The sequence below is a fragment of the Equus przewalskii genome, chromosome 11 (assembly GCF_037783145.1).
Source record: "Equus przewalskii isolate Varuska chromosome 11, EquPr2, whole genome shotgun sequence".
In the NCBI taxonomy this organism is placed as follows: domain Eukaryota; kingdom Metazoa; phylum Chordata; class Mammalia; order Perissodactyla; family Equidae; genus Equus; species Equus przewalskii.
In genome coordinates, this window is record NC_091841.1 from 33,546,105 (window position 1) to 33,572,618 (window position 26,514).

The 26,514-nt window shown below is 65.6% G+C and overlaps 1 protein-coding gene across 1 annotated transcript in view; it reads left to right on the forward strand.

Annotated features, from left to right (window-relative positions):
- Window positions 1-25,557, forward strand: part of MUC5AC (mucin 5AC, oligomeric mucus/gel-forming) — a 34,507-nt gene extending 8,950 nt beyond the window's left edge. Inside the window, exons 17-50 of the mRNA XM_070564543.1 lie at window positions 176-302; window positions 486-741; window positions 830-882; window positions 1,230-1,330; window positions 1,620-1,771; window positions 1,987-2,125; window positions 2,266-2,379; window positions 2,553-2,732; window positions 3,589-3,828; window positions 4,080-4,236; window positions 4,743-4,871; window positions 5,324-5,474; window positions 5,986-6,029; window positions 6,124-6,312; window positions 7,005-7,514; window positions 7,617-16,667; window positions 16,956-17,164; window positions 17,758-17,932; window positions 18,292-18,542; window positions 18,659-18,842; window positions 19,333-19,543; window positions 19,967-20,145; window positions 20,533-20,620; window positions 20,733-20,836; window positions 21,015-21,046; window positions 21,459-21,627; window positions 22,051-22,152; window positions 22,493-22,530; window positions 22,942-23,064; window positions 23,144-23,242; window positions 23,633-23,752; window positions 23,983-24,046; window positions 24,153-24,267; window positions 24,858-25,557. Coding sequence (XP_070420644.1) covers window positions 176-302; window positions 486-741; window positions 830-882; window positions 1,230-1,330; window positions 1,620-1,771; window positions 1,987-2,125; window positions 2,266-2,379; window positions 2,553-2,732; window positions 3,589-3,828; window positions 4,080-4,236; window positions 4,743-4,871; window positions 5,324-5,474; window positions 5,986-6,029; window positions 6,124-6,312; window positions 7,005-7,514; window positions 7,617-16,667; window positions 16,956-17,164; window positions 17,758-17,932; window positions 18,292-18,542; window positions 18,659-18,842; window positions 19,333-19,543; window positions 19,967-20,145; window positions 20,533-20,620; window positions 20,733-20,836; window positions 21,015-21,046; window positions 21,459-21,627; window positions 22,051-22,152; window positions 22,493-22,530; window positions 22,942-23,064; window positions 23,144-23,242; window positions 23,633-23,752; window positions 23,983-24,046; window positions 24,153-24,267; window positions 24,858-25,134 — 14,133 coding nt within the window. The 3' untranslated portion in view covers window positions 25,135-25,557. The remainder of the gene's footprint in view (window positions 1-175; window positions 303-485; window positions 742-829; window positions 883-1,229; window positions 1,331-1,619; window positions 1,772-1,986; window positions 2,126-2,265; window positions 2,380-2,552; window positions 2,733-3,588; window positions 3,829-4,079; window positions 4,237-4,742; window positions 4,872-5,323; window positions 5,475-5,985; window positions 6,030-6,123; window positions 6,313-7,004; window positions 7,515-7,616; window positions 16,668-16,955; window positions 17,165-17,757; window positions 17,933-18,291; window positions 18,543-18,658; window positions 18,843-19,332; window positions 19,544-19,966; window positions 20,146-20,532; window positions 20,621-20,732; window positions 20,837-21,014; window positions 21,047-21,458; window positions 21,628-22,050; window positions 22,153-22,492; window positions 22,531-22,941; window positions 23,065-23,143; window positions 23,243-23,632; window positions 23,753-23,982; window positions 24,047-24,152; window positions 24,268-24,857) is intronic.
- The last annotated feature ends 957 nt before the right edge of the window (window positions 25,558-26,514 follow it).

The following is a 26,514-nucleotide window of genomic DNA, read 5'->3' on the forward strand; positions in this document are numbered from 1 at the left end:
CAGCAGCCCCGCCCAGTTGGGGAGCTCAGCCTGGAGATGCTCTGTGCAAGGGAGTGGGGGCACTGGCGAGGGCTCAGGGAGGGGTCCTGGAGGAGGCAAGGGGCCGGCAGTGTGGGGGGTGCTCACTGTGTGTGGGCTGGGGTCCCTGATGGCCCCCCACCGTTCCCGTCCCCAGAACTGCATGTTCGACACGTGCAACTGTGAGAAGAGCGAAGTGTGCCTGTGCGCGGCTCTGTCCTCCTACGTGTGGGCCTGCGCCGCCCGGGGCGTGCTGCTCAGCGGCTGGAGAGATGGCGTCTGCAGTGAGTATGCAGGGAGCCTGAGGCCCACAAGCCCTGGGGTAGGTGCTCCATGGGCCCCCATCCCCTGCTCTGGGCTCAGAGGCCAAAGAGGGGGGAACTGGTGGGGACCGGGGAGCCAGGAGGGCCTGTAGGGACAACTGCTGGCTCTGTCCTGAGCACTGCCCGTTTCTTGGCATCCCACAGCGAAGCCCATGACCACCTGCCCCAAGTCGATGACCTACCAATACCACATCAGCACCTGCCAGCCCACCTGCCGTGCCCGAAGCGAAGACGACGTCACCTGTGGCATCAGCTTCGTCCCCGTGGACGGCTGCACCTGCCCCAACGACACCTTCCTGGATGACACGGGCAAGTGTGTGCCAGCCACCAGCTGTCCCTGCTACCTCGGAGGCTCTGTGGTCCCCAACGGGGAGTCTCTGCACGAGAGCGGGGCTGTCTGGTAAGAATCCCTGTCGGGCAGGCAGGCGGACGGCGGGACAGCGGGACCAGTGGGGCTGAGCTGCCCTCTGACCACCCTTTCCTCACAGCACCTGCACCCAGGGCAGGCTGACCTGCATTGGAGGCCATACCCCTGCCCCAGGTGAGCCCACCAGGGAGGGCGGGAGGGGCTGTGGTTATCTAACCCCCAAGATTCGTGTTGACGCTCCCCACGTCAGCATGGCTGGTGGGTGTTGATCAGCATCTCTGTCAGGCTGGTCTATGCCCTCTGGGCTCAGTGAGGGGGCGGCAAGGGTGTATGGGCCTCACATACACACCACACACATGCACACGCATGGACAGACACACACGTGCTGGCCACACCCCAGGGCAGCCACAGACTCGGCTGTTGGGAAACACATACGTCGAGCGTACAGCAGCCTGTGTCCCTCAGCACGAGCCTGGCGGGTGGAGCTCGGGGTCCCCTGAACGACCCTCTCCCCTCCCCAGTCTGTGCCTCACCCATGGTCTACTTCGACTGCCGCAACGCCACGCCCGGGGCCGCCGGGGCTGGCTGTCAGAAGAGCTGCCACACCCTGGACATGGACTGTGTAAGTGTCCCCAGTGCCCCTGTGACCCCCCAGTGACCTCTGAGAACCCTGATGACCCTGATGAATCCCGATGACCCCACACCTGCTCTGCCCTCGAGAGCACCTGCAGAGATGCCCACCCAGGCCAGTCCCAAGAGGACCCCTGCCCGCAGGCTTCCTGGGCCCCCTGCCCTGTGGCCCCTGAGCAGGCCAGCCGGCAGGATGCAGGCCCTGCTAAAGGGCCTGGAGAGGGCGCTTTGCTCTCCATCTGTCCCCAAGACCACTCATCTGTGTCTGCCCTGCCCCACAGTATAGCTCCCAGTGCGTGTCCGGCTGCGTGTGTCCCCAAGGGCTGGTGGCTGACGGCCAAGGTGGCTGCATCGCTGCGGCTGACTGTCCCTGTGTGCACAACGAGGCCAGCTACCAGGCCGGCCAGACCATCCGGGTGGGCTGCAACACCTGGTACGTGGGGGGGCTCGGAGCCCCATCCTAGGAGGCGGGAATGCAGAGGGGTCCTGTCGCTGGTGGTGCAGCCACCCAGCCCGCCTGTGTCCCCTGCTCAGGGCCTGAAGGCTGACCCCCATCAGGCACCCGAAAGGCCCCTTGGGGGCCTCTAGGAGGGGCACCCGTCCCCCCCCCCGCCGGCTTTGGCCTGACGGGCAGCTCCCCCACCCCAGCACCTGCAAGAGCAGAGTGTGGCAGTGCACGGATGAGCCCTGCCTGGCCACCTGCGCCGTTTACGGGGACGGCCACTACCTCACCTTCGACGGGCAGCGCTACAGCTTCAGCGGGGACTGCGAGTACACGCTGGTCCAGGTATGGGGCCCCCTGCTCTCGAGTAGCCTGGCGCTCCTGCAGTGTGTCCCCCGGACGGCCCCGACCTGGCCTCTCTACTTCCTGGCGGGAAGGTGGGCAGGGCCGGCCTCACCTCTGGGACACCCTCCTCCTCCCCCTAGGACCACTGTGGCCAGAACAGCAGCGCCCAGGAAGCCTTCCGTGTCGTCACCGAGAATGTCCCCTGTGGCACCACGGGGACCACCTGCTCCAAGGCCATCAAGATCTTCCTGGGGGTGAGTGGGGGGTGGGTGGGGGCCAGGGGCACCCCCTTGGGAGGCTCCAGGGAGACCCTAGGAAGGCTGCACTCCCATGGCCAAGCCAAGACAGGCGCCGCAGGGCCGATGGACCCACCCAGGTGGTGGCCCAGGGTCCTCACCCAGGCCCTGAGGGACCCTTCCTTATGCAGAGTTACGAGCTGAAGCTGAGTGATGGGAAAGTGGAGGTGATTGAGAAGGGTGCAGGGCGGGAGGTGCCCTACTCCATCCGCCATATGGGCATCTACCTGGTGGTGGACACCGAGGTCGGCCTGCTGCTGCTGTGGGACAAGAAGACCAGCATCTTCATCAGGCTCAGCCCCGAGTTCAAGGTGAGGCCCTGGTCCAGAACGGCCGCCCTCACCCCCAGACCGAGGGCTGGCTGGAAACAGGGGGCATGGGGTAGGGGCAGAGAGACAGAGAAAGACAGAGAGACAGGGAGAGACAGAGAGAGAGATGGCGACAGAGACGAGGCGAGACAGAGAGGAAGGCCTGACCCCAGTCTCGCCTCCAGGGAGGTGGGAAGGCCGAGACCCTTTGCTGGGTGTGTTAGTGTCCTGTGGCTGCCGAACGAATTGTCACAAGCTGCTGGCTCCTTCTCTCGGGCTTTGGGACACTGGAAGTCCAGTCCAGGTGTCCCAGGGCTGTGCTCCCTCCAGAGGCTCTAGGGGAGGACCCTTCCTGCCCCACCCACCTTCTGGTGGCCCCAGGCCTTCTTGAGCTTGTGGTCTCATCACCCCAACTTCTGCCTCCGTCCTCACGTTCCTGTCATCACTCTGTGTGTGACTTTGTCCAAATTTCCCTCATCTTATAAGGACACCAGTCCACTGGATCAGCCCATCCTGATCCAGGACGCCCTCATCGTAACTGAATCCCATCCACAGAGACCCTATTTCCACATGAGGCTGTACTCAGGGGTCCCAGAATCAGGGCCTGAGCCTGCCTCTGGGGGACACCATTTAGCCCACTATGCTGTTTCTCCCATGCCTTTCCTCCGGGAGAAACTGAGGCACAGCCCCATGGCCTCTGTGCCAAGTGGGGCTGCACGGGATTCGCCCTCCCTACTCCTCCTCCTGGGGTCTCCTGAGGAAAGTGTGGGCCCCAGTGGGAGGAAGAGGGTTCGGAGGGGCCTGGGCCCTCCTGTGCATGCCCTGAGCACCTGGGCCCCGTCCGTCTCTGCGTCTGCAGGGGAGGGTCTGCGGGCTGTGTGGGAACTTCGACGACAACGCCGTCAACGACTTCACCACGAGGAGCCAGTCTGTGGTGGGCAACGCGCTGGAGTTCGGCAACAGCTGGAAGTTCTCCCCGTCCTGCCCGGATGCCCCAGCCCCCAAGGACCCCTGCAGCGCCAACCCGTACCGAAAGTCCTGGGCCCAGAAGCAGTGCAGCATCATCAACAGCGCCACCTTCGCCACCTGTCATGCCCACGTATGAAGCCAGGGGCTGGGGGTGTTGGGGGCTCCTCTGGGCACCTGGGGAGGAAGGGACCCTTGCTGGGGTGGGGGCTTCCCTTCAGGACAGGCCTGTGGCTGGTAGGATGGGTCTGACCAGCCGTGGGGGACCACACATCTGCTCTCCTGAGCTCCGGGGAAAACTGCCGAGGCCAACACGGGGCCATGGGCCTGATCCCCAAGGATACTTGGGGGAGTGTCCTGAGTCTGAAGCCTCCCCCCGCACAGGTGGAGCCGGCCAAGTATTACGAGGCCTGCGTGAGTGACGCATGTGCCTGCGATTCTGGGGGCGACTGCGAGTGCTTCTGCACGGCCGTGGCCGCCTACGCCCAGGCCTGCCACGAGGTGGGCGTGTGCGTGTCCTGGCGGTCCCCGGACGTCTGCCGTGAGTGCACAGGGATGTGTCCATCGGGGGGCGGGGGGGGGTGCGGCATATGTGGGCGGCAAAGCAGTGTCCACCCACCGACAGGAGAGGAGAGAAGGCTTGGGAAGGAAATAAAATGGGGGACTTGTTGCTGATGGAGGTGTGGCAGGCATGGTAGAACATTCCGGAGCCAAAATGTCAGCAGAGGGCCCAGCCCAGGTGGAGCCTAGCTGGAGGGGAATTAGTGCCGGAGCTGCTCTGGCTGGAGTCTCCACCCTGGAGGGTGGCACCCCCAAGAAGCCAGGGCGAGACCCCCAGCTAGCCACCCTCGCCATGGCCCTGTTTTACTCTTGGGCATCCTAGGCCCACGCCCTCCATGGCCACATCTGGGAGGCACAGGGGAGCCCACAGGACGTGGTCAAAGGTCAGGGTGCAGGGGAGCCTGCATGGGTCCGAGGCTGTCCTTCCAGGCGGCACTCCCCCCAGGTGCTGAGAGCCCGGCCACTGAGCCGCCCTCTCTCCTGCAGCTCTCTTCTGCGACTACTACAACCCCGAGGGCCAGTGCGAGTGGCACTATCAGCCCTGCGGGGCGCCCTGCATGAAGACCTGCCAGAACCCCAGTGGCCAGTGCCTGCATGACGTGCGTGGCCTAGAAGGTGCGCTGTGCCCTGCTGGCCTGAGAGGGGCTGTCCTGGGGACCCTGTGGGCGGGGCTGGGGTCTGTACTGGGGACCCTGTGGGCGGGGCTGGGGTCTGTACTGGGGACCCTGTGATCTCAGATGGGGTCTTTCCTGGGGTCCCCGAGGTCAGCGTTGAGGTCTTTTCTAGGGTTCTCATGGTTGGTGTTGGGGTCTTTCCTGGGGTCTCTGTGTTTGGAGTTAGGGTCTGTCCTGGGGTCCCCATGGGTAGGGCTGGAGTCTGTCCTGGGGATCCTAGGACCCTCGGCTAGGCTGGACTACTCTTGACCCCCTGAGGTGACTTTGTGGGCGCAGCCTGAAGATCCCCCCGGTATTGTGGGCCAGGCCCAGGACTGGAAAGTGAGCAGAGGCCGTGGGGGTGAGGCGGCCAGGCAGTCATCTGGCTGAGACTCAGGCTTCTCTGGCCCGCAGGCTGTTACCCCAAGTGCCCAGCCGAGGCCCCCCTCTTTGACGAGGACCAGATGCAGTGTGTGGCCACATGCCCACAGTCACCCTGCCGCATCCAGGGCAAGTCATACCAGCCAGGAACGCCGGTCCCCTCAGATGAGAACTGCCATTCCTGGTGAGTCGCTGGGCCAGAGGTGTCAGGAGCCTGGAACATGGGGTCATTTGCCTGGCCCACCACCCTCAGAGCAAGCACCCCCTCCCTCGGGGCCTCATCCCTTCAGGGCCAGGAGGGGTCTCCACAGCCTGGTTTTCCTGTGGGGTCTGACCAGGTGCCCCCTGTTGCAAGAGGCGGGTGGGGGCCTCGGGGTGAAGGGAAGAGGGAAATGCAGGGTGGGCAGAGGGGAAGCTGAGCCATGACGCCACCCCGAGGATCCCTGGGACAGACGCCCCAGAGAGGAAAGGCCATCAGAACACCAGTGGGGCTCCTCGGCCATGCCGGACCCCCACCTCCACTGGTCATTGATTGGAAGGAGGCCCCCCGAGAGGGTCTGACCTCAGGCTCCCTGTCTACTGGCAGGGCTGAGATGCAGCCCCAGGGCACCCCTGTGGGGGCTGGTCCCACTTGTCCACCCTGGCGCAGGGGGACACCTGCACCCCTAGACTCACCTTCTTCCTTCTGTCGCCAGCGTTTGCACAGAGAGTGGCGTGCAGTGCACCTACGACGCCGAGGGTGAGCAGCGGGCAGCCTTCCTCAGGTCTGGGGTCTTGGGGTCGCCACCCGCGCCCCAGCCCCCTATAGCGCTCTGCCACTCTGCTCCCCACAGCCTGTGTCTGCACCTACGATGGGCAGCGCTTCCGCCCGGGGCACGTCATCTACCACACGACGGACGGCACAGGGGGTTGCATCTCTGCCCACTGCGGCACCAATGGCACTATCGACCGGAGGGTCTACGCCTGCAGCTCCACCACCCCCGCCCCCCAAACCACCTTCTCCTTCTCCACAGCCCCACTCGGTAAGGCGGACACATTGGGTACTGTGCAGGGCTGTCCTTCGCCCTGAGAATCAGGAGCGGGCAGAGGGCCTTTCCTTCTGGCAGCCTCCCTACAGCTGGAAAGGGTCAGCCTCTCCAAATCTCCTTGGCAGGCCAGATGTCCCCAGGGTGACTTCAGGGCTGGGGCTCCCAGCCGGGGTGGTGGCTGCGAGGCGGGCCGGGAGGAGGACCACCGAAAGCACACCTGGGGGTCCCCACCCCATTCACTGCACCGCCCCCCACCCCATTGCACTGAGCACCAGGCACCCCCAAGACCTCTCCCTCTTTTAGGGAAGCATCTTAGGGCCTTTCCAGAGCTTCCCCCAAGAAGGAAGAGCCCCATAACTCTGGCTTTTGGGGACCCCATGGTTCAGCTCAGAGCCTGCTTGGGGAGCAGGCTTCCTTTGAACGAGAGCAGTTCACCCACTTGCTCAGTGGCTGTGTGCTCTGCACCTGCTGCGTGCTGGGCTTCCTGCTGGCTTGGTGCCCGCTCTCCCCACACTCCCCTCTTGGGTGGAGACAGACAGACAGACTGACATGGTGAGACCCACAAGGCTGCTGATGGACAGGAGGAAGCACAGGAGACGACGGGGGTGGGGGGGGGGGTCCTCGAGGATCCCGAGCGAGTGCAGGCCTCTGACATTGGGCCCTCCTGTCTTCTCTTCTGCCCTCAGTGGTGAGCTCGACACGCCTGCCGGTTACGTACCCCAGTCCCACCGAGAGCACTCCGAGCAGTGCCCCAGCCAGCCCCACGGGCACGACCCCCAGGCCCACGCCCTCGACAGCTTCCACCTCGCCTCACCCGGACTGTGGGGAGGAGTGCCAGTGGTCGGCGTGGCTGGACATCAGCCGTCCGGGACGGGGCATCGACAGTGGTGACTTTGACACGCTGGAGAACCTCCGTGCCCATGGGTACCAGGTTTGCCGGGTGCCGAGGGCGGTGGAGTGCCGAGCCGAGGCTGCCCCCGAGGTGCCACTCCAAATCCTGGGGCAGCGTGTGGAGTGCAGCCCAGCAGTGGGGCTGACCTGTTACAACAAAGACCAAGCTTCAGGGCTCTGTGACAACTACCAGATCAAAATCTTGTGCTGTTCCCCCCTGCCCTGCACCACCTCTGGTGGTGCAGCGCAGACCACCCCTCCTGCAACCTCCAGGACAACTGAAACTGGGCCCACGCCAGGGACGAGCAGGGTCACTTCTGTGCCGACAGGGAGCACGGCTTCTCCAGCCCTTGTTACCACAACTGGCCCAACCACCCTCTCTACCACTGGTAAAACACCTGCCCCAGGTCCCTCTACACCTGCCCCAGGTATCACTACAACAGCCCCAGGTACCCCTACACCTGCCCCACGTACCTCTATAACTGTGAAAACAACCCTCTCAACCTCCAGTCCAATGTCAGTTTCCACAACAGCTTCAGCCACAAGCTCCGAGTCTACCAAAGCCCCGGGGTCCTCGGAGGTCCCAGGGAAGCCAACCCCACCGGAGCCCACCCACATCTCCTGTTTACAAGAGTTCTGCAGCTGGACTCGGTGGATCGACGACAGTTACCCTGGGCCTGGCAGGAACAGCGGAGATTTTGACACTTTTCAAAATTTGAGATCCAAAGGATACAAATTCTGTGAAAAGCCCAGCAAAGTGGAGTGCAGGGCACAGGCGTTCCCAGACACCCCGCTGGAGGAGCTGGGGCAGGACGTGATCTGTGACAACAAGTTGGGGCTGCTGTGCCTGAATAAAAACCAGCTGCCGCCAATCTGCTACAACTACGAAATCCGGATCCAGTGCTGCGAGCTGGTGGATACGTGCAGACAGAGCACAACTGCCCAAGCAACAGGCGAGAGATCACACTCAACCCCACAAGAAAGCAGGGTCAAAACAGAAAGCCCCTGGACCACAGCAACCCACTTTGTCTCCACGAAACAGACAGGGACAAGCTCAGGAACAGGGCTGAGGACAAGTGGGGTCATAGCCAGCACACCCACGGTGACCACTCTCGGAACCACAAAATGCCAGCCACAGTGCAAGTGGACCAAGTGGTTCGACGTGGAATTCCCGTCCCCCGGGCCCCACGGCGGCGACTCTGAGACCTACAGCAACATCCTCCGCAGCGGGGAGGAGATCTGCACCCGGCCTGAGTACATCACGCACCTGGAGTGCCGGGCCGAGAGCCACCCCGAGGTCAGCATCGAGCAGCTGGGCCAGGTGGTGCAGTGCGACCCCGACGTGGGCCTGGTGTGCCGGAACCGGGACCAGGAGGGCCACGGCAGCACGTGCCTCAACTACGAGATCCGCGTGCTGTGCTGCGAGCCCCGCGAAGGCTGCCCGCCCCCGACACCTGTCCCCGTGCCCAGCACCTCCAGGGTGAGCAGCTCCAGCCCCGAGGCGACCTCCCACGTGGCCACCAGCAGGACAACCTCCGTGCCGAAAACCAGCAGAACCCCTGTGCCGAGACCCAGCACCACCTCCGCGCCAGGACCCAGACCGACGTCCGTGCCGGAAACTAGCACAAAGACGGAGGTGAGAACCAGCACAACCTCCGCGCCGGGGACCAGCCCGACCCCTGTGCAGAAAACCAGCAGAACCTCTGTGCCAAGACCCAGCAAGGCCACGGCACCTGGAAGCAGCCCAAGCACGGAGCTGAGAACCAGCACAACCTCCGTGCCGGGAAGCAGCCCGACCTCCGGGCACAGAGCCGGCACAAGCCCAGCTCCTGCCAGCAGCACCACGTCCGTTGGTGGCCCGGAGACGAGCCACAGCCCACCTGCGACCAGCCGATGCCAGCCACAGTGCAAGTGGACCAAGTGGTTCGACGTGGAATTCCCGTCCCCCGGGCCCCACGGCGGCGACTCTGAGACCTACAGCAACATCCTCCGCAGCGGGGAGGAGATCTGCACCCGGCCTGAGTACATCACGCACCTGGAGTGCCGGGCCGAGAGCCACCCCGAGGTCAGCATCGAGCAGCTGGGCCAGGTGGTGCAGTGCGACCCCGACGTGGGCCTGGTGTGCCGGAACCGGGACCAGGAGGGCCACGGCAGCACGTGCCTCAACTACGAGATCCGCGTGCTGTGCTGCGAGCCCCGCGAAGGCTGCCCGCCCCCGACACCTGTCCCCGTGCCCAGCACCTCCAGGGTGAGCAGCTCCAGCCCCGAGGCGACCTCCCACGTGGCCACCAGCAGGACAACCTCCGTGCCGAAAACCAGCAGAACCCCTGTGCCGAGACCCAGCACCACCTCCGCGCCAGGACCCAGACCGACGTCCGTGCCGGAAACTAGCACAAAGACGGAGGTGAGAACCAGCACAACCTCCGCGCCGGGGACCAGCCCGACCCCTGTGCAGAAAACCAGCAGAACCTCTGTGCCAAGACCCAGCAAGGCCACGGCACCTGGAAGCAGCCCAAGCACGGAGCTGAGAACCAGCACAACCTCCGTGCCGGGAAGCAGCCCGACCTCCGGGCACAGAGCCGGCACAAGCCCAGCTCCTGCCAGCAGCACCACGTCCGTTGGTGGCCCGGAGACGAGCCACAGCCCACCTGCGACCAGCCGATGCCAGCCACAGTGCAAGTGGACCAAGTGGTTCGACGTGGAATTCCCGTCCCCCGGGCCCCACGGCGGCGACTCTGAGACCTACAGCAACATCCTCCGCAGCGGGGAGGAGATCTGCACCCGGCCTGAGTACATCACGCACCTGGAGTGCCGGGCCGAGAGCCACCCCGAGGTCAGCATCGAGCAGCTGGGCCAGGTGGTGCAGTGCGACCCCGACGTGGGCCTGGTGTGCCGGAACCGGGACCAGGAGGGCCACGGCAGCACGTGCCTCAACTACGAGATCCGCGTGCTGTGCTGCGAGCCCCGCGAAGGCTGCCCGCCCCCGACACCTGTCCCCGTGCCCAGCACCTCCAGGGTGAGCAGCTCCAGCCCCGAGGCGACCTCCCACGTGGCCACCAGCAGGACAACCTCCGTGCCGAAAACCAGCAGAACCCCTGTGCCGAGACCCAGCACCACCTCCGCGCCAGGACCCAGACCGACGTCCGTGCCGGAAACTAGCACAAAGACGGAGGTGAGAACCAGCACAACCTCCGCGCCGGGGACCAGCCCGACCCCTGTGCAGAAAACCAGCAGAACCTCTGTGCCAAGACCCAGCAAGGCCACGGCACCTGGAAGCAGCCCAAGCACGGAGCTGAGAACCAGCACAACCTCCGTGCCGGGAAGCAGCCCGACCTCCGGGCACAGAGCCGGCACAAGCCCAGCTCCTGCCAGCAGCACCACGTCCGTTGGTGGCCCGGAGACGAGCCACAGCCCACCTGCGACCAGCCGATGCCAGCCACAGTGCAAGTGGACCAAGTGGTTCGACGTGGAATTCCCGTCCCCCGGGCCCCACGGCGGCGACTCTGAGACCTACAGCAACATCCTCCGCAGCGGGGAGGAGCTCTGCACCCGGCCTGAGTACATCACGCACCTGGAGTGCCGGGCCGAGAGCCACCCCGAGGTCAGCATCGAGCAGCTGGGCCAGGTGGTGCAGTGCGACCCCGACGTGGGCCTGGTGTGCCGGAACCGGGACCAGGAGGGCCACGGCAGCACGTGCCTCAACTACGAGATCCGCGTGCTGTGCTGCGAGCCCCGCGAAGGCTGCCCGCCCCCGACACCTGTCCCCGTGCCCAGCACCTCCAGGGTGAGCAGCTCCAGCCCCGAGGCGACCTCCCACGTGGCCACCAGCAGGACAACCTCCGTGCCGAAAACCAGCAGAACCCCTGTGCCGAGACCCAGCACCACCTCCGCGCCAGGACCCAGACCGACGTCCGTGCCGGAAACTAGCACAAAGACGGAGGTGAGAACCAGCACAACCTCCGCGCCGGGGACCAGCCCGACCCCTGTGCAGAAAACCAGCAGAACCTCTGTGCCAAGACCCAGCAAGGCCACGGCACCTGGAAGCAGCCCAAGCACGGAGCTGAGAACCAGCACAACCTCCGTGCCGGGAAGCAGCCCGACCTCCGGGCACAGAGCCGGCACAAGCCCAGCTCCTGCCAGCAGCACCACGTCCGTTGGTGGCCCGGAGACGAGCCACAGCCCACCTGCGACCAGCCGATGCCAGCCACAGTGCAAGTGGACCAAGTGGTTCGACGTGGAATTCCCGTCCCCCGGGCCCCACGGCGGCGACTCTGAGACCTACAGCAACATCCTCCGCAGCGGGGAGGAGCTCTGCACCCGGCCTGAGTACATCACGCACCTGGAGTGCCGGGCCGAGAGCCACCCCGAGGTCAGCATCGAGCAGCTGGGCCAGGTGGTGCAGTGCGACCCCGACGTGGGCCTGGTGTGCCGGAACCGGGACCAGGAGGGCCACGGCAGCACGTGCCTCAACTACGAGATCCGCGTGCTGTGCTGCGAGCCCCGCGAAGGCTGCCCGCCCCCGACACCTGTCCCCGTGCCCAGCACCTCCAGGGTGAGCAGCTCCAGCCCCGAGGCGACCTCCCACGTGGCCACCAGCAGGACAACCTCCGTGCCGAAAACCAGCAGAACCCCTGTGCCGAGACCCAGCACCACCTCCGCGCCAGGACCCAGACCGACGTCCGTGCCGGAAACTAGCACAAAGACGGAGGTGAGAACCAGCACAACCTCCGCGCCGGGGACCAGCCCGACCCCTGTGCAGAAAACCAGCAGAACCTCTGTGCCAAGACCCAGCAAGGCCACGGCACCTGGAAGCAGCCCAAGCACGGAGCTGAGAACCAGCACAACCTCCGTGCCGGGAAGCAGCCCGACCTCCGGGCACAGAGCCGGCACAAGCCCAGCTCCTGCCAGCAGCACCACGTCCGTTGGTGGCCCGGAGACGAGCCACAGCCCACCTGCGACCAGCCGATGCCAGCCACAGTGCAAGTGGACCAAGTGGTTCGACGTGGAATTCCCGTCCCCCGGGCCCCACGGCGGCGACTCTGAGACCTACAGCAACATCCTCCGCAGCGGGGAGGAGCTCTGCACCCGGCCTGAGTACATCACGCACCTGGAGTGCCGGGCCGAGAGCCACCCCGAGGTCAGCATCGAGCAGCTGGGCCAGGTGGTGCAGTGCGACCCCGACGTGGGCCTGGTGTGCCGGAACCGGGACCAGGAGGGCCACGGCAGCACGTGCCTCAACTACGAGATCCGCGTGCTGTGCTGCGAGCCCCGCGAAGGCTGCCCGCCCCCGACACCTGTCCCCGTGCCCAGCACCTCCAGGGTGAGCAGCTCCAGCCCCGAGGCGACCTCCCACGTGGCCACCAGCAGGACAACCTCCGTGCCGAAAACCAGCAGAACCCCTGTGCCGAGACCCAGCACCACCTCCGCGCCAGGACCCAGACCGACGTCCGTGCCGGAAACTAGCACAAAGACGGAGGTGAGAACCAGCACAACCTCCGCGCCGGGGACCAGCCCGACCCCTGTGCAGAAAACCAGCAGAACCTCTGTGCCAAGACCCAGCAAGGCCACGGCACCTGGAAGCAGCCCAAGCACGGAGCTGAGAACCAGCACAACCTCCGTGCCGGGAAGCAGCCCGACCTCCGGGCACAGAGCCGGCACAAGCCCAGCTCCTGCCAGCAGCACCACGTCCGTTGGTGGCCCGGAGACGAGCCACAGCCCACCTGCGACCAGCCGATGCCAGCCACAGTGCAAGTGGACCAAGTGGTTCGACGTGGAATTCCCGTCCCCCGGGCCCCACGGCGGCGACTCTGAGACCTACAGCAACATCCTCCGCAGCGGGGAGGAGCTCTGCACCCGGCCTGAGTACATCACGCACCTGGAGTGCCGGGCCGAGAGCCACCCCGAGGTCAGCATCGAGCAGCTGGGCCAGGTGGTGCAGTGCGACCCCGACGTGGGCCTGGTGTGCCGGAACCGGGACCAGGAGGGCCACGGCAGCACGTGCCTCAACTACGAGATCCGCGTGCTGTGCTGCGAGCCCCGCGAAGGCTGCCCGCCCCCGACACCTGTCCCCGTGCCCAGCACCTCCAGGGTGAGCAGCTCCAGCCCCGAGGCGACCTCCCACGTGGCCACCAGCAGGACAACCTCCGTGCCGAAAACCAGCAGAACCCCTGTGCCGAGACCCAGCACCACCTCCGCGCCAGGACCCAGACCGACGTCCGTGCCGGAAACTAGCACAAAGACGGAGGTGAGAACCAGCACAACCTCCGCGCCGGGGACCAGCCCGACCCCTGTGCAGAAAACCAGCAGAACCTCTGTGCCAAGACCCAGCAAGGCCACGGCACCTGGAAGCAGCCCAAGCACGGAGCTGAGAACCAGCACAACCTCCGTGCCGGGAAGCAGCCCGACCTCCGGGCACAGAGCCGGCACAAGCCCAGCTCCTGCCAGCAGCACCACGTCCGTTGGTGGCCCGGAGACGAGCCACAGCCCACCTGCGACCAGCCGATGCCAGCCACAGTGCAAGTGGACCAAGTGGTTCGACGTGGAATTCCCGTCCCCCGGGCCCCACGGCGGCGACTCTGAGACCTACAGCAACATCCTCCGCAGCGGGGAGGAGCTCTGCACCCGGCCTGAGTACATCACGCACCTGGAGTGCCGGGCCGAGAGCCACCCCGAGGTCAGCATCGAGCAGCTGGGCCAGGTGGTGCAGTGCGACCCCGACGTGGGCCTGGTGTGCCGGAACCGGGACCAGGAGGGCCACGGCAGCACGTGCCTCAACTACGAGATCCGCGTGCTGTGCTGCGAGCCCCGCGAAGGCTGCCCGCCCCCGACACCTGTCCCCGTGCCCAGCACCTCCAGGGTGAGCAGCTCCAGCCCCGAGGCGACCTCCCACGTGGCCACCAGCAGGACAACCTCCGTGCCGAAAACCAGCAGAACCCCTGTGCCGAGACCCAGCACCACCTCCGCGCCAGGACCCAGACCGACGTCCGTGCCGGAAACTAGCACAAAGACGGAGGTGAGAACCAGCACAACCTCCGCGCCGGGGACCAGCCCGACCCCTGTGCAGAAAACCAGCAGAACCTCTGTGCCAAGACCCAGCAAGGCCACGGCACCTGGAAGCAGCCCAAGCACGGAGCTGAGAACCAGCACAACCTCCGTGCCGGGAAGCAGCCCGACCTCCGGGCACAGAGCCGGCACAAGCCCAGCTCCTGCCAGCAGCACCACGTCCGTTGGTGGCCCGGAGACGAGCCACAGCCCACCTGCGACCAGCCGATGCCAGCCACAGTGCAAGTGGACCAAGTGGTTCGACGTGGAATTCCCGTCCCCCGGGCCCCACGGCGGCGACTCTGAGACCTACAGCAACATCCTCCGCAGCGGGGAGGAGATCTGCACCCGGCCTGAGTACATCACGCACCTGGAGTGCCGGGCCGAGAGCCACCCCGAGGTCAGCATCGAGCAGCTGGGCCAGGTGGTGCAGTGCGACCCCGACGTGGGCCTGGTGTGCCGGAACCGGGACCAGGAGGGCCACGGCAGCACGTGCCTCAACTACGAGATCCGCGTGCTGTGCTGCGAGCCCCGCGAAGGCTGCCCGCCCCCGACACCTGTCCCCGTGCCCAGCACCTCCAGGGTGAGCAGCTCCAGCCCCGAGGCGACCTCCCACGTGGCCACCAGCAGGACAACCTCCGTGCCGAAAACCAGCAGAACCCCTGTGCCGAGACCCAGCACCACCTCCGCGCCAGGACCCAGACCGACGTCCGTGCCGGAAACTAGCACAAAGACGGAGGTGAGAACCAGCACAACCTCCGCGCCGGGGACCAGCCCGACCCCTGTGCAGAAAACCAGCAGAACCTCTGTGCCAAGACCCAGCAAGGCCACGGCACCTGGAAGCAGCCCAAGCACGGAGCTGAGAACCAGCACAACCTCCGTGCCGGGAAGCAGCCCGACCTCCGGGCACAGAGCCGGCACAAGCCCAGCTCCTGCCAGCAGCACCACGTCCGTTGGTGGCCCGGAGACGAGCCACAGCCCACCTGCGACCAGCCGATGCCAGCCACAGTGCAAGTGGACCAAGTGGTTCGACGTGGAATTCCCGTCCCCCGGGCCCCACGGCGGCGACTCTGAGACCTACAGCAACATCCTCCGCAGCGGGGAGGAGCTCTGCACCCGGCCTGAGTACATCACGCACCTGGAGTGCCGGGCCGAGAGCCACCCCGAGGTCAGCATCGAGCAGCTGGGCCAGGTGGTGCAGTGCGACCCCGACGTGGGCCTGGTGTGCCGGAACCGGGACCAGGAGGGCCACGGCAGCACGTGCCTCAACTACGAGATCCGCGTGCTGTGCTGCGAGCCCCGCGAAGGCTGCCCGCCCCCGACACCTGTCCCCGTGCCCAGCACCTCCAGGGTGAGCAGCTCCAGCCCCGAGGCGACCTCCCACGTGGCCACCAGCAGGACAACCTCCGTGCCGAAAACCAGCAGAACCCCTGTGCCGAGACCCAGCACCACCTCCGCGCCAGGACCCAGACCGACGTCCGTGCCGGAAACTAGCACAAAGACGGAGGTGAGAACCAGCACAACCTCCGCGCCGGGGACCAGCCCGACCCCTGTGCAGAAAACCAGCAGAACCTCTGTGCCAAGACCCAGCAAGGCCACGGCACCTGGAAGCAGCCCAAGCACGGAGCTGAGAACCAGCACAACCTCCGTGCCGGGAAGCAGCCCGACCTCCGGGCACAGAGCCGGCACAAGCCCAGCTCCTGCCAGCAGCACCACGTCCGTTGGTGGCCCGGAGACGAGCCACAGCCCACCTGCGACCAGCCGATGCCAGCCACAGTGCAAGTGGACCAAGTGGTTCGACGTGGAATTCCCGTCCCCCGGGCCCCACGGCGGCGACTCTGAGACCTACAGCAACATCCTCCGCAGCGGGGAGGAGCTCTGCACCCGGCCTGAGTACATCACGCACCTGGAGTGCCGGGCCGAGAGCCACCCCGAGGTCAGCATCGAGCAGCTGGGCCAGGTGGTGCAGTGCGACCCCGACGTGGGCCTGGTGTGCCGGAACCGGGACCAGGAGGGCCACGGCAGCACGTGCCTCAACTACGAGATCCGCGTGCTGTGCTGCGAGCCCCGCGAAGGCTGCCCGCCCCCGACACCTGTCCCCGTGCCCAGCACCTCCAGGGTGAGCAGCTCCAGCCCCGAGGCGACCTCCCACGTGGCCACCAGCAGGACAACCTCCGTGCCGAAAACCAGCAGAACCCCTGTGCCGAGACCCAGCACCACCTCTGTGCTTGGTCCCAGCCCAAGAACTGAGCAGGAAATCAGTGGATCCTCTGTGAGCCCCCATGTCACTTCATCTATTCGTCACTCGCCTCCTTCAGAACCCACCTCTTTGGTATCTACCGTGAAGTCACTCAGCTCCCCACTGCCCTCCCCCTCGACCTGCTATTGCAGTGTGTCCCACAAGCTCTACCCAGCAGGTATGTTCGTCTTCCTTGTAGTGTGTGCTGTGTGCTGAGTCTGTTCCCTGGTGTCCCATCCAGAAAAAGCCACAGTGTGAAGGAGTGGGTCGTCTCTGTGACAGGGCTGGAGGTTTTCTAGGGAGTGACAATAAGCTCTCTTTGAGCATTTGTTCCATTTGCATCTGGGCAGGAATCCCACCTTTCAGATCAGCCCCTGGGTGGACTGCCCGCCTGGCCAGAGCTGCTTCCCGTGATGCCTCGTCCAGCATGACTCCACTGACGCCTGCCTGTCCTTTCGTCTTCTAGGATCCATCATTTACCAACAGATCGACCTCGCCGGCCACTGCTATTACGCGGTGTGCAGCCTGGACTGCCACGTGGTCAGGCGGAGTGACGAAACCTGCCCCACCAGCACGCCACCTCCCGCCCCGGCCACCTCCTCGCCTGCGTCGTCCCCTTCGGGCCCTGTGCCTGTCACTCACCATGGATGCTCAAACATATCCCCCCCAAGAATGGTAACCTCCCCCTTCCCGCCCTTCTCGGGCCTCTCCGGGACTAGGGCAGAGACCCCCAGAGGTTTTCCAGTTATGTGACTTCAAGTGGCATGAAAGTCGGTGACCCCTGGCCCATGCAGGCTGACCATTGGGAAGTAGCGAGTCTGGTCATCCAGGACTTCTGGATGGGGGACCCACCGGGGAGCCAGGAGTGTGGGGCCTGAGGTTGACACTCTACTGGTTATGTATGACCCGGGGCCAGAGCAGGGGTCGGTGCTCTGGATGGGGCCAGACAGCCAGGGAGGGTGTGGGGGACAGGGTAGAGGCCTGGGCGTGGAGACTGGGAGCCCCATTGTGGGGGACAGGGTGGGAATGTGCCAAGAGGGGGCACCGTCTTCACACTCAGAGACATCCCCTGGCCAGCCAGCCCTGGGTGGGCGTGGGGGCGGAGGAGGCCTGGCGTGAATGCCGGGCCCCAGGGAACAGCCCCAGTCTGGGTCCCTTGCCCACCTTGCTCCGGGGAGACCACAGGCATCACCAGGCCCATGAGCTGCAGGGGGGTCTGGGGGTCGGTGCCTGGCGGGGGGGCCCTGCAGCTGCTTCTGCTTCCACAGAAAGGCGAGACCTGGAACATGCCCAACTGCTCTCAGGCCACCTGCGAGGGCCACAACATCATCACTCTGCAGCCGCGCCAGTGCCCCACGGTGCAGGAACCCACCTGTGCCAATGGCTACCCCGCCGTGCAGGTGGTTGACCAGGACAGCTGCTGCCCACACTACGAGTGCCAATGTGAGCCACGAGCCAGGCCAGGCGGTGGGGCCGGGAGGGGCTGTGCTCAGGCAGGACAGAACTGAGTTGGACACCAGGAAAGACTTCCCAACAGCTAGGCAGGGGACGGGTGGTGCTCAGCAGGGTGTGGAGTGGGATCCTGAGCCAGCCCATGAGGCCCAGCTGTGCCAGGCAGGAGAAGTGGAGGGGTCCAGCCCCGCCACTCAGGCCTCACCAAGCACCTAATGGGTAGAGCTCTGGCCAGTGCTGGGAATGTGGGTCCCCTGCAGCCTCCACTGCTGCCCGAGGTGACCGGCACAGATCACCCGGGTTGGGGGTCGGGGGGAGGCCACGTGTAAAGCAGCTCCTGGCACCTGCAGGTGTGTGCAGCGGCTGGGGCGACCCACACTACATCACCTTCGACGGGACCTACTACACTTTCCTGGACAACTGCACGTACGTGCTGGTGCAGCAGATCGTACCTGTGTACGGCCACTTCCGCGTGCTCATCGACAACTACTTCTGCGACGCCGAGGACGGGCTGTCCTGCCCGCAGTCCATCATCGTCGAGTACCGGCAGGACCGTGTCATGATGACCCGCAAGCCAGTCCGGGGAGTGATGACCAATGAGGTGGGGACGCCCGCCCAGCAGCTCCTACGTGTGCGGGGTGGGCAGCGGTGGGGGGCGAGCGGGGCTGACCTCCTGCCCTCACTCTGTCTTCCCCTCGGCTGTGTCCTGGTGTCCAGATCATCTTCAATGGTAAAGTGGTCAGCCCCGGCTTCCAGAAAGATGGCATCGACGTCTCTCAGATTGGTATCAAGATGTACGTGACCATCCCCGAGATCGGCGTCCAGGTCATGTTCTCCGGCCTCATCTTCTCGGTGGAGGTGCCCTTCAGCAAGTTCGCAAACAACACGGAGGGGCAGTGTGGTGAGCCCCCTGTCCCGGCCCCCCGCTCCGGCCCCTGCCTCAGCTCTCTTGACACCCAGCCCTTTCCCTGATCATTAAATGTTGCTGAGAGTGTCCAGTGTGAGAAGGGTCGGCCTTGAGCAAGGCCCGGGGGGAACGCATTCTCGGTGGGGGGGTGAGGCCACCTGCATGGCACGGAGCCTGCGGGTGTCTCTGCTTTCCTCCTGCACCAAGAGCCTTCCGGGCAGCACGGCACAGGGGGCTGGCCACCTGCTCCAGGCCTGAGGCCTGCACCTGTCTGTCCTCCATGGGACGGCCCCAGAGTCTGGCTTCTTGGGGAGAAAGGAAAGCACAAATAGGTCAGGGGTCTGGGCAGGTCCCTCAGCCAATCCATCGGGTGTTGCCCAAGGCATTGGCCTGACAGCCAGCTCAGGGGACACTGTGCCCTGCAAGAGGGTGGGGGTGGCTCCAGTTGTCCCCAGCTGGCCTGACTCCTGCCTCCCTGGCCCAGGCACCTGCACCAATGACCCGAAGGAGGAGTGCCGCCTGCCTGGGGGGGCGGTGGTGGCCTCTTGCTCCGAGATGGCAGGCCACTGGAAGGTGACAAACCCCGACCAGCCGTCCTGCCATGGGCCTCCCCCGACGCCCACTGCCGGGCCCACGCCCACGCCCTCGCCTGCCTCTTGCCCACCTTCGCCAATCTGCCAGCTGATTCTGAGCGAGTAAGATTCTGGAGGGCCTGGTGGTGGCGGGGACAACCCTACCCTTTGGGGGCTGGTGGGAAGAAGTGGGCCTGCAGAGTCATCACTGGTGGAAGGCCAGGTGCAGGGCGCAGGCTGGGCTGACCGGGCAGGTCAGCCTCTGAGGCTCTGCCACCCAGCACACTGTGAGTCTGGCCATCAGTCATTACCGGGCAGCACCCGCGTTTGCAGGCCAGAGGGGTGGTCCAGTGGAGAGTTTGAGAAAGAAACAGCCATGCTGCAGCTGGACACCCTCCCTGGCACACACAGATGGTCCCAAGGCTGGGGTCACTCAGCACTCTGGGGGGCTCAGTGACTTCACTCCTCGGGAAAGTGGGGGAATGTTCAGTGCCCAGCAGCCCTGGCCCGAAGCTGTCCCATGACCTGTGCATCTCTGTCCCACAGGGTCTTCGAGCCGTGCCACTCCATGATCTCCCCAGGGCCATTCTACCAAGGCTGTGTGTTTGACCAGTGCCACGTGACCGACTTGGACGTGGTGTGCTCCGGCCTGGAGCTGTATGCTGCGCTCTGTGCCTCGCAGGGCGTGTGCATTGACTGGAGGGGCCGGACCAACCACACATGCTGTGAGTGTCTGCCCCAGCCTTGGCCTCAGGACACCCCCACCCCACCAGGCAGGGGCAGTGGGCATGTGGCGAGGGCACAGACGTGCCGGGCAGACGTTGAGAGGGTGGGCTCAGGCAGTCAGGGTGGGCTTCCTGAGGGAGGAGGTGGGCTGACTCCAGGGCAGAGTGCATTTGGTTCCCGGAGAGAAAGGAGGGACTTCCAGGCCTGGGTGCAGGGGTGGCGTTCATGGCTCCAACAGGCAGAGCTCTGCAGGGGCACATGGAAGAATGGAGCTTGAGGGGCCCAGCTCCCAGGCCAGAGCCCCCAGCAATCGGCAGGTGCCTGGGGCTTGGAGGGGGTGTGGAGCTGGTGCCCCTGGCCTCACACATGGCTTCTCTCTCACACAGCCTTCACCTGCCCTCCCCACAAAGTGTACCGGCCCTGCGGCCCGTCCAATCCCCCCCACTGCCACGGGGACGACCACATCAGCCTCATGTATGCACCTGCCCCACCCTCCTGTACCCCCTAGAGCCCTCAGGGGCCCCCCAGCTGGCCCCTCCCCACCCTGCAGGGCACAGGGGCCAGGCCAACCCTTTGCTTCCCACAGGGCCCTCCAGGAAGCTGGACCCATCACAGAAGGCTGCTTCTGCCCAGAGGACATGATGCTTTTCAGCACAAGCGTTGATGTCTGCGTACCCACAGGCTGCCCGAGTATGTGCCACGGGTGGGCTTGGGGCTGGAGGGTGCACCTTCCACCCGTGTGCCAGGATGCACGGCCCCTCTTGGGGCGTCAGACTCGGGATCCACCCCAGCCCCCGACACAGGTCAGGCCCCCGAGGGGCTGGGAGCTGTGGCTGCCCAGCAGTGACCTCCGTCTCTCTCCCTGCAGGATGCCAGGGGCCCCATGGGGAGCCTGTGGAGGTGAGTGTGGCCTGCTCAGGGGGCCGGGGGCTTCAGTTCAGTGCCAGAGGCTCAGGGTAGGCTGGGAGGGGACAAGGCCTCCCCAGCAAGACTCCGGAGGCTTCCATGGGCATGTGCCTTCGGCCCTGGAGGAATGTGTGGGCACAGGCTGTCCTCCACTGTGCTGCCCCCTTCCTCTGCTCGGACATTATGAAGGTGGAGGCTGCAGGGAGAGGCCGGTCACCTGCACAGCCCCTCTCACCCCGTCTCCCGGCCCCCATGGGCCTCAGCCACTACCTGTCACCTTGAAGCCCCCTCCCTCGGGCTCCCCTGGGCCCTCGGCCGTGGCTTCCCACTCCCCCTGCCAGCTGCAGTTGCCCCTGAGGCAGGCAGGTGGCCCACGGCGGGGGCTCATGTGTGCCTCCCCTTGCAGCCCGGCCACAATGTCAGCATCGACTGCCAGGAGTGCACCTGTGATGGGAGCACGTGGAAGATGAGCTGCCGCAGACAGTCTTGCCCACTGCCCCACTGCCCCGAACCTGGCTTCGTGCCTGTGGCTGCGGCCCCACAGGCCGGCCAGTGCTGTCCCCAGTACAGCTGTGGTGAGCCTCGGGCTTGGTGGGGGACAGCTGCTGCCCCCATGCCTGCAGGGGTCACACATGCACTGACCCACGGCTGGCCGGCTTTGCCCCGGAGGGTCCCATGTGGTGGCACCTGGGGGGGGGGGGCGCAGCCAAGGAGGATGGGGCAGCACCTCTCCACTGTGGCTTCATCTGCTGACCCCAGCAGGCATGCTCTGGGAGTATGTGTGCCAGGGAGGGCAGGGGGCTCCTCACCTAGGCTGACCGGAAGTCTTGCCCCCAGGGTGGCTCACACCCCCATGGAGAGCCCACCAATGGCCCCCTGGGCAGTCAGCATTCCTGGAGACCCCTGGGGGTGACACTCATGCCAGGGGTTTGGGGGGAGAAGAACGTGCACAGAGCGGGATGCAGGTCTCCTGAGTGTCCCCTTCCTGCCCACCACAGCCTGCAACACCAGCTCCTGCCCCGCGCCCTTGGACTGTCCCAAAGGCTCCCGCCTGACCCTGGCGTACGAGGAGGGGTCCTGTTGCCCAAAACAAAACTGCAGTGAGTGTCCCAGCCCCACTGCCCGGATGGCACCAGGCCGGTCCCCACCATCTCCAGGCCGCATGTGCACGCCGCAGGCTGGGCACCCAGCCTCACTCGGGGTTCGCTGTGGCTCGGGGATGACACCAAAAGGAGCCGTGGCTCACCCACCACTGGCCTGTGGCCCTGGGCTGGGACACTCTGGTGACACGCGTGGGCACCTATGTGCTCAGGAGGCTGGCGGTGGCGGGAGTGGGGCTGGGCAGGGTTGGGGGGGCTGGAGGAGGTGAGGGTGGGGTGGGGGTGCGGCACGTCGAGGGCGAGTCTCGTGACAAGACAGGCCTACATGTCTCCTGAACAGGCTGGACTGTCTGCAGTGTCAACGGCACCTTGTATCAGGTAGGAACCAGCCGGAGGCTAGGACCCCCGGGGCACATAGGAAACTGAGCATCCCCCACTCCTGCAGCTGTTCCCCAGACTGGGTCTGCTGGCAGCGCCAGGGCCCTGTGGGCTGGGGGCGACTCTGGAGCAGCCGTGGGCTCTCTGGGACCAAACTCAGGTGCTGATGTGATGAGGCCTCCCAGCCTCGGTTTCTCCCAGCCGGGCCCTCTAGAGCATGTGACCTCCATGGAGGCCCAGCCTTGAGGCTCTGCCCTCGAGACGGGGACTTCTGCCAGGAGGTGCCACCGAGGGTCACCCTGGGGGGACAGGTTGGCCCGGTGGGGCCCAGGCCTAGAGGGGATGTCCAGGAAGGCAGGGGCCCCGGGCCCGCCCCAGTTCACTAAGGCTGCCCGTGCTGATTCTCCACAGCCCGGTGCGGTGGTCTCCTCGACCCTGTGCGAAACATGCAGGTGCGAGGTGACCGGCGGCCCCGAGTCGGACACGTTCGTGATCAGCTGTGAGACCCAGATCTGCAACACCTACTGCCCCGTGGTGAGTGCCCCCCATGACCCCGCACCCCCTCAGCAGCACCAGCTGGGGCTCAGGCCGCATGTCCACCCCTCCCCTCCAGGGCTTCGAGTACCAGGCGCGAAGCGGGCAATGCTGCGGTGAGTGCGTGCAGATGGCCTGCGTCATGAACACGAGCGACAGCTCAGCCCACCTCTTCTACGTGAGTCGTGGCTGCCAGGGGCGGCCTGGGGGGCCTCAGGGCCTTGGAGTGAGTCCTGGGTGGGGCGGCCCATGGGATCCATTCAGGCTGGAGGCGAGGCCCCTAGACCCCCCTCCCAGGAGTTCCAGGGAGGCCAGGGCTCAGGGCCGAGCCCCATACGAATGGAGAGCCTGTGAGGTGCACAGTGACAGCGGGATGCTGAGTAGGCAGGGTCCTGGCATTCGGGCCCCTGGGCAGCTGTCATTGCAGGGCATGCGCCTGGCTGAGGCCAGGGGGACTTTCTGGAAGCCCACAGGCTGGGAGGACAGACAGACAGAGGCGGTGCCCACCCTACTGGAGGGAGGTGCCTTGGGGAGAGACACTCACCATGCTGGTCGGGCCTCTTTGCAGCCTGGCAAGTCCTGGTCAGACCCTGGGAACCGCTGTGTGACATACGAGTGTGAGAAGCACCGGGATGGGCTCGTGGTGGTGACCATGAGGAAGGCATGCCCTCAACTCAGCTGTCCCTTGGTGAGTTCTGGGAACCCCCTGCCCCACCTTGCCCAGCATGGGCCGACAGGCGCCTGAGCCCCAAGGCAGGAGTAGGGAGCCCCCCATGCAGTACTGGCAGGGGCACCGCCCTCCTGCATGGGGTGCTGTCCGCTCCTGCCTGAGCCTGGCCCAGCCTCCCCGTCCGCCCATTTCTGGGTGGTCTGCTGAGAGGCCTCCCCAGCACTAACGGCACCCCTTTGTCGGCACAGGACCAGGCTCGGCTGAGCGAGGACGGCTGCTGTCTCTCCTGTCCCCAACCCCAGCCCCAGAACAGTGAGTGGGCGTGTCTGCCGGGGGTGGGTGACCAATTCCGGCCCGGGAGGCCTGGGGAGGCCCAGCCGGTCCTGACCTCCTGTGCTGCCTCCCGTGTCCTCCCCAGGATCGACCTGCGCAGTCTACGACAAGCACCAGGTCATCCGGCAGCAGGGCTGCAGCTCCTCGGGGCCCGTGCGCCTCACCTATTGCCAGGGCAACTGTGGGGACACCACCTCCATGTACGTGAGCCCCTCACTCAGCCCGGCACAGCCCCTTGTCTCCCCTCACCCCCAGAGGGCCCTCACAGGGCAGGGTTCAGAGAAGATGTGGTTGGAATGTGGCTCAGTCGGCCACCGGGGGCTCATGGTGCTGGGCAGACGAGAGGCAGGACCCGGTAGGGACAGGAAGGGAGCAGTAATTATGACTGCGAGGGGCCTGCAGCCGGATTAGGAGGCTGGGCTGCAGGGCTGGGGCCAGAGTCCGCAGACTGTTTAGAATCAGGCTCTTCTGTTTACTGAGACCCCGGACTCAGTGTCTCCCACGGTGACCTGCTGGAGCTGACTCCCACGGGCTAGCAAGAGCCCACCGTGCGTCCCTCCCTGGCCCTGTGGCCCGTCGGGGCACACTGGTGGCTTGGAATCGGCCGTGGGAGCATTTACACCACAGCCATTAGCACACGAGGGCCCGTTGTTAAACGCTGGTCAGTGTACCTGGAGAACAGGTTTTTGTGACACGGGCGTCCAGAGCTTAGCGGCTGCAGCTGGCCCGGTGGGGTTTGCTCGGGGTGTGGGGCCGGCGTGGCACCCGGCTGAGCGGGTCCTGCCCACAGGTACTCCCTGGAAGCCAACAGGGTGGAGCGCACATGCAGGTGCTGCCAGGAGCTGCGGGTTTCGCTGAGGAACGTGACCCTGCACTGCGCCGACGGCTCCAGCCGGGCCTTCAGCTACACCGAGGTGGAGGAGTGCGGCTGCGTGGGCCTGCGGTGCAACTCCCACAGTGGCGGCCCAGAGGAGCTGGGGCCTGTGCAGATCGGTGACGAGCAGAGCCGGGAGACAGAGCACAGGCGCCGGAAAAGAGAGGCCCAGGGGTCTGGGCCTCACCAGTAGCCTGCCCAGCGCCCTGTCCTTGGGGTCCCAGGGTGGCCTCCCTCCTGGACTGACCGACAAGAGTGTCCTTTACTCCCTGTGGTCTCAGCTTCCAAGGCCAGCGGAACCTGAGCCCTGGCCCAAGTGACCCGAGTCTAGGATGCACCGTCCACCCACCTCTACCCTCTCCAGGGTTCAGCTGGCCCTGGACGTGTGGTGGCCCTGACCGGCCTGAAGCCACCTGCTCGGGACTAGCCGGGCAGGCAGGGCTCCTCCAGCCGTGGATCCAGGCTGCTCTTCCCAGACATAAGCATCACATGACGGTCTTATCAATGATGGTCACTCGGACGTGGTGATTGGCTGCTCGGCCGGCCGCCAGGAGGAGGAGCCTCTGCTACCTGGGCCCTGGGCCAGTTTCACAAATACACTTGGAGCATTTCGCAACTTGTGGACCCTGTGTGATTTTTAACCTTGTCCGTAAAACCAGGAACAGGCCCGGGGCAGACCCAGGCACCGAAGGCTCACGCTGTAGGCTGGCCACTGCACACTTGGCAGCCCAGGGAGGGCCACCTGCTGCCTCCGTCTGCTGGTGGGAGAGCATCCACCCATTGGGGCGGACAGAGGGAGGGAGTGAACGAGTGGACGAGGGACAGTGGACCAGCCCAGAGCTTCAGGATGCATTTACCACCCAGCTGACCACGTCAGTCACGAGAGGGCTGCACTTTCTTGGGTCAGCTCCATCTCCCTCCACGGAGCTCCCAGACTTGGCCATCACACTGACGCCAAGCTTACTGTGTGCATGTGTGCGTGTGTGCTTGTGTGTGTGCACAGGCAGGCTCACAGGAGACCAATCCCCCTGCAGAGTGGTGGACGTGGCCCTAGGAGTCTGTCACTCCCCTCTCCTGCCCTGCCACCCCCACCACCGCCCTGAGAACATCCACCTTCCTAAAGCCCATCTCATCTTCCTTGAAGGCCCCAGAAGAGCCCCCAGACGCTCCCAGCAACACGCTGGCCTCAGGCTGATCCCCGGCCCCCCGGGAGCACCAGGAGGGTGGGCAGGGCTGGCCCCTCACTCTGAGGAGGTGGCCAGGGGTCTGGAGGCAGTCCAGGGCAGGGTGGGATGTGGTGGGGGCTCACTGCTTGGACAGGACAGTGCAGGGAGCAGAGAGGGGCGGGGACAGGGAAGCCTGTGGTCAGTCCCAGGGCCAGGCTGTGTCCCGAACAGGAATGTCCAGGGGATCCTAAGCTCCCCAAACCCGGTGTGGGTAGGGGGCACCCAGAGCAGACAAGCCAACAGGGCCAGGCGCCAGCCAGCTGACCCTGGTCATTGCTGGGACGTCGGCCTGGGCTAGACACTGGCAAGGAGGGGCGCTGGCAGGCTGGACAGTGCTGGCCACAGGG